General features: G+C 29.0%; 1 protein-coding gene across 1 annotated transcript; it reads right to left on the bottom strand.

Annotated features, from left to right (window-relative positions):
* Positions 1 to 416: 416 nt before the first annotated feature.
* LOC129912981 (zinc finger protein 41) lies at positions 417 to 1,607 on the bottom strand. Its single transcript, XM_055991274.1, has 4 exons — positions 1,460 to 1,607; positions 1,271 to 1,409; positions 716 to 1,207; positions 417 to 659 (listed from the first exon to the last, which is right to left on the bottom strand). Exons 1-4 carry the CDS (start codon positions 1,524 to 1,526, stop codon positions 509 to 511), a joined length of 849 nt encoding a protein of 282 aa, XP_055847249.1. The 5' UTR covers positions 1,527 to 1,607; the 3' UTR covers positions 417 to 508.
* Positions 1,608 to 7,078: the final 5,471 nt, after the last annotated feature.

The following is a 7,078-nucleotide window of genomic DNA, read 5'->3' as shown; positions in this document are numbered from 1 at the left end:
CATTTTATTGATAAATATTATTCACTCATCTCATCTCTTATCAATAAATTAAACAAGAATTTTATTTGCAGATGATAATCAAATAAACCAATTGAATATTCATTCAATTAAAGAAATTGAAGTCTTTTTTATTTTATTTGCTGTACTTTTGAGTCAAAGTACAGCAATGCGATTGGACAAAATCTGATCGTTGGTATCTTAAAATTGTGCAGACATCATGGAACATTTATTTTATTTTTTTTTAATTTTCTGTTGACTTATGTGCAGGTACTTATATAATACAAAATTAACCTTAAATGCTTACTTTTCCACCAGTTAAAAGATTTTCTTAAAATTCAAGTATAATTTGAATTAAAGGTTTACAAAAACCAACCAAACTATAACCAACTTGCTTAATTTGAAAAAAAAATTCAGTGTTTTTATTTAACAGAAACAAAAGATTCTTTATTAACAAATTAAAATAATTAACAATAAATTAAATTATGAGAAAATTATGCAGAAAATTAAATTATTTTTTATGATGAGATAAAAATTTCCGACATGCTTGCAAGCTATGACGATTCAAATAACTCTGTTGACTGAATGATTTGGTGCACTGCGGACATTGGAATGACCAATTATGATGTCCTTTACTTCTTTGATGAGCTCGCAAATTGGATCTATTTAAAAAAAGAAATTTAAAATATCTTAAATTTTTAGATTTTCACTCAAATACCTATCTGCAAATCTCTTCTGACAGGATTCCTTAGGGCATACAAATGGCTTCTCTCCCGTATGCAAACGCAAGTGTCCATGCAACACCCACGGACGATCGAATTTCTTCTGACAGTGCTCACATTCGTATGTTTTATGCTGTTTAGCGCGGCGACTTTTCTTTGTGTTGTCCGAAAAGAATTTCAAATCAACTGGACAATTCTCTAAATCAGAATCAAAATCTTCGGACTTTTTCGGTACAGAATTGGAATGTGGTTTCACTTCTTGTTTTTCATCCTCTTTCTTAACCAACGAAGTTACTGGTGTTGAGATATTGTTGGCCACTACTGTGCTATGAATAGCATTGACCACTACTGTGTTGCTAGGTTTTGAAGGCTCCTTCACACAAACCTTCGATTTGTTGTCATTTTCGGAGTATCTATCCATTAAAATGCAACCCATCGCTGATTCTAAATAATAGCGTGTTGTTATTGGAACTCGATCACTATCATACCTAAAATTCAAAGTTATAACAATGTTTTATTTCTTATTAGCAATTATTTTCTTCTTAACTTACCAATCATTTGATCTAAGTAATTTCTTTTCTTTATAACCTCCACTTTGAGCACTTTTTTCATTGAATAATGGCTGGAATTTACGTTTCATTGGTGGAAGTTTACCTATTTTTGGAAAAATGGGCAAACTCCTAAAAACGTCTATGGAAATATAAGTAAGTAAGAATAATTTCAAAAGTATGCGCTATTACCATCGAAAAATGCATTCATTTTAATTTTTTCTGAATTATATCTTTGTGAAAAAATACTTCTTGGCATTTTGTTTGAAAATTTAAACTTGTTGTGTTGCTACCTGTGCGATTTTTAAATTGAAATAATATTTTAAATATTTTTTTTTTTTTTTTCTGTTTTGACGATTTGAGATTCACAGAGTGCTTTAATTCGATTTTTTTTTGTTAATTTTCAAAAAAATAAAAAAAAAGATAATTTAAAATATTTTACTGAACTTTTTTGCCATAGGTTTTAAAGAGTGGAGTTATCACTTTCTTTCTACTTAAACCCAAACAATATTTAAGAGAAGCTTAATTTTTCTACATTTTACTTTTTCGAATTTCGAACTGCTTTTGGAAAATTGTGGTCCGTTGACCAAAAGTTTTGATATAAGAGCACTAGAAGCTGAATATTATCTCAAAATTGCGATTTTTATGTATGCAAATTGGTACAAAATTCAATAGTTACAATTAATGAAAAATGAAGTTCTTTGTGTATTTAAATTGCGGCCAATTTTTTATATTTCTCTTGGAATTAGGATTTTAAATTAACCCACAGGTTTGTGCTCTTGTAAGATTTCTGTGGGTTTAAAATTGTAGTGCGTATATTTGAATATTTGTTTATTGTTTAGAAATTCGAATAGGTGCTAAATTAATATCAACATTTTTATCAACCGAAAAAAAAAACAAACAAAACTTTACAAAATATGCTCCAAAAAAATATATTCAAAAAATGTTTGTTTAAGAAATTTTTGGAATTTAAAAAAAAAATAATTTCATAGGGTCAATGTGGGTAAATGTAAACAATTTCATGTCTTTTTTTTCTTTCGACTTTAGATTTTTATATGTTTTCACGGAACAACTTGAATGGTATCTTCAAATGCAAATATGAAATGATGGCAATTCTTATTTATCAAGGGGCACGGTAGTGCCCAGCCAAGTTCTCTAGCAACTTTGGCACTACACCCTTATTTACAGGAAACAACTCAGGCCATTTTCGAACCCCCTCTAACTTCCACACCAAAGATGCTAGAAATTTCAAACTCGCTTCATTTGTTAAGCTGGTCAAAACAAAACTCCTCACAAAATTTCAGCTTGCTACGATGAGTAGTAGATTTCTGAGATATAGGACTTCGAAAATCTCAAAAACCGTAACTGACTGACTGACTGACTGATTCACTCACTGACAGATCATCAAAATTATGGAGAACTTCCCGTTATCGTAGAAACTTGAAATTTTACACGGTGATAGGACTTGTGGTGTATACAAAGGAAAAAATCGAAAATTTGCGATTTTCAATTCAGGGGGCGTGGCATCCGCCCATTTCCGCTGAATTTTCATCAAATATTATAGAGCACTTCTGATTATCTTAGAATCTTGAAATTTGGTAGAATGGTAGAACTGGTAGTTTATACAAAGGAATAAATTTAAAATTTGAGAATTTTAGCCAGGGGGCGTGGCATCCGCCCATTTCCGCTGAATTTTCATCAAATATTATAGAGCACTTCTGATTATCTTTGAATCTTGAAATTTGGTAGAATGGTAGAGATGGTAGTTTATAAAAAGTAAAAAATTTAAAATTTGAGAATTTCAGCCAGGGGGCGTGGCAACCGCCCATTTTCACAAAATTTTCATCAAATATAGAGATTTTCAATTCTACAGCCTTACCTTGCAAAAAGTAGTGAAATCACAACAAAAACATTACTGTTAAAAAAAGAGCCAAGTTCTCCTATGTTGAAATTATGCTGGCACAAAAAGTACTGAGATGTAAAAGTGTACCAAGTTCTAAAGTTTGGGTTCAAATTCGTATCAATAAAATTTTGATTGTTTACTTGGCAATTTTTGAAATAACTTTAAAAATCGGAAATTAAAAGAAAAATTGTCAAGAGAACAATCAAAATTTTATTGATACGAATTTGAACCCAAACTTTAGAACTTGGTACACTTTTACATCTCAGTACTTTTTGTGCCTGCATAATTTCAACATAGGAGAACTTGGCTCTTTTTTTAACAGTAATGTTTTTGTTGTGATAAATATAAACAAATATTTCCCAAATTGTTTACATTACTGTCAAATATGGCATGTTTACAAATACCCCACCATGTTTGTGTTTTTTTACAAATTTGGGGTAAATGTAAACGGTGGTTTAAAATTTAGAATTTCCTCTTTATCATATGGATAACAACTTGAAAAACGTTCAAGAAGGTATTTGACAAAAACTTTTTCAAATTCCAATAAAAGTTTTTGTTTTCTTCCTTTGATTCTTTATACAGGCGCCCAATATGCATTCTGAGCAGCTCTGAACGTCATATTTTTTGTTTTTTTTTACGTCAAAGACCGATTTTGCAACATCATCCACTGCAAATGATGGTGTTGGTTACTTTAAAATGTGACTACGCGGCACTTTAGCAATAGTAATTGAGTAAAAATACTTCATTTTTATTAAAACCAATAATTTCAGCAAAAATATATGTTTATATTTTACCCCCAGAATACGTTGTTTACATTTACCCATTATGAAAAATATTCTGGGGTAAATGTAAACACATGCAAATCGACATAAATGTCATGTATTTTAAAATTTGCTTGTATCACATAGAATCTACATCAAAATTAATAACAAAAAAGTATTTGCAAATTATACTGACTTAATTGAATCTGCAAAAATATATAATTTTTCTGAAATACTAACGACTTGTTTGGCACTTTAAAAAATTATCTTTCACGGAAAATACGCTGGTCGAATGAATTCTCTCTTGAAAGCAATGAGCTTGACGTATAAGTTAAAAGATACATGAGTCCGCGATTTGTACTTATGTATGCATCAAAGAGATTTAACTGAAGCTTGTTATGAGCCATGTTTTCATTTACCCTTGTTTACATTTACCCACATTGACTCTACCATATACCTACCAATTTTTCGAAAACATTGTAGGTTGTATAATTTATTTTTATTTGTGTTTTTTTTTTAAATTGAGTTAAAAGCTGCTGTAACGACTTTGAAAATTTTCTTTTCTTAAATTGCTCCTTAATAAAATAAATGAAGTAAATGAATCTTAAGATTACACAACTTAAGCCTGTTATGCAGATCGAGTCTAATTTTAGATCCAATACAAAATCCTCTCGAAAATATATTTGACCTGCGAATTTAGATATAATTTTGAATTTTAGACTGTGCACTGTGCACACTAAAACAAAACAATTATTGCAAAAATCAATGGCAATTTCGCGTTACATAGGTACATTTTTTTATGTTTTTTTTAATAATTTGTGCATTTGGTCTTTTTTGTTTATTTTGGACAGTACCTAAGTTTTGTGAATCCTGTGAAAGAGGCTAATCTTGTACGCAGAAGCACTATTTTTATTTTATTTCATGGATCATTAGAGAAATATTTTAGAAGAAAATTTACACCACTTGACCATTCTACTTTTTGATAATTATTTATTTCGATAAAAAAGTTTAAATTTTAATTATGGCTAGCATTATTTGAATCGTATTGTACTCTTTTTAGTTTTAAACAAAAAAATGAACTCTCAACATTTGTTGAGTTAAATTTAAATCGGTGCAACGACCCATAAAAAAGTATTTTTTTTGCAAATTTTTTTGCTTCACGATAGGTATCCCGCAGCAAAAACAAAAGCTTTTAATTACTTGTTGCAATATTTTCTATTCAATTCGTGCAGTTTAAACGATAAATTGAAAATTCAGACGATCTTCTCCTTAACATAGTCATATCCAGTGAGCCCACCATAATCTATTGGAAATAAACAGTCCATGAGACACAGACCGTAAGTATAAATACGATGCCTCAACTCTGAACTGTCAAAAATACAGTTTTGAATACCGAACAATACCAATCACTTTTGGAGAAAAACTCAAAACATCACAAAAATAGCATTAAGCCAGAATGCACAACTTCCATCAAATAATAACTGTAATGTCAGATCTTTGATAACACTTACCGTATAATATTTAGAGAAAAAATTATTCATAAAGAAAGAACTTATTTCCGATGAAGGGTGGCGTATACGTAACCTTAAACCATACGAAGAATGAAAAAATACTTTGAGCTTTTTACACCAAACAAAAACCAATATCAATTTAACATTTTTTAAATATCAAATTAACATTTTTAAATATCAGCCAAAAATGCTCTATAAAATGTGTTTTATGATATTTAAAATGTTAAGGGGGGAAATCCCTCTAGACAACGGGGTTTTCAAGAATTTTTTTTGGAAAACTGAAAGCATTAATTAAAATTTCGAAAAATACATGATATTATTGACATCATGAATTGTTCGAACAATTTTTTTGAAGTAATAAAAAAACAAAATGGCGGCTTTACAGCTGTTTAAAGTTGATGCCTTGCATTTCCGCCGTGCAATGTCCAGGTCCAGTAAATTATTTATAATTAAAAGAGAAATTTTTTTCACTATCTAGTGACTTTTGAGGTTTCATTTAAGGCTTAGACCACTAAAATAGTTTCTTCAGTTGATAAATCATTTTTTTAGGCAAAAAATTAATAATGCAAAAATAAAAAAATTCCAAAGGGTTTTCCCCCCTTAAAACAAAATTTTTATTATCATGATGATATTTAAATGTCACATTGGAATTTTTTTTTTGATATTTTATTATTATTTTTTCATATCAATTTCTCATAGCAAATTTTTGAAAAAATATTACATAACAAATTCTTAATGTGTACTAATTTAAAGGCGCTTTGTGTTTTTTTCGAAGTAAAATGTATGATTTACTGAGAAAATTTGATCGGCAATAAGATTTTACCTCACATAGTTGGGGAGAAAAACAAAACAATTATATCACCCATATAATAGAAAAAATAATGTCACCACTATTTTGTAAAGAATATTCACTTTCAGTAATGTCTTGAAAAAAGAAAGAAAATACTTAAAATAATTAAAATAATAAAAAAGAAAAAGAAAGAAATAGGTTGCATTATAATAAACTAAAACGTAAAATCTAGTCAACATTGATATTTTAATTGTAAAAGTGAAATTTTCCCAATCTACCTACAATTAAATAAAATGCACGACTGGGTCTCACGTACTTGCTCTTGTAGTTCAAAGTATCTTTATCTTAAATATCTATTGAAAATTTAAGATTTTTTGGAGAAAAAAAAAATAAAAACAAAAAAAAAAATCGAAAGTTAAAAAAATTCAATTTTGAAAATATTTTTTGAAAAACTTTTTTTTTAATTTTTTTTACACTTCAATACCTATGATGTCTGTAAATTTTGAATAAAATTGACTTATGCTTTGATGAAATATATGAACTTAAAAAACATTTCAATTTTTGAAAAACGGCAACGCCATATTTCCGTTCTCCGCATTTTTTGAGAAAAACTAAAAACGCAGTTTTGTAAGAATCAATAAGTCTATTACTTATACCAAATTTAATCAAAATCGTTAGATCCGTTTTCCAGAAAGTTGCAATACCTCGAAAACGTTGTATGGGAGATATGCGTTAAAAAGGAGATATTGAAAAAATAAAAAAAAACGGTCCTAGGGAATAACCTAATAAGCATCTGTACCAAGTTTCAAGCAAATCCATCCAGCCGTTAAGGCCCTAGCTCGATGT

This window comes from Episyrphus balteatus, chromosome 3 (assembly GCF_945859705.1).
Source record: "Episyrphus balteatus chromosome 3, idEpiBalt1.1, whole genome shotgun sequence".
NCBI classification, from domain to species: domain Eukaryota; kingdom Metazoa; phylum Arthropoda; class Insecta; order Diptera; family Syrphidae; genus Episyrphus; species Episyrphus balteatus.
This window is presented reverse-complemented; position numbering and strand designations above follow the sequence as displayed.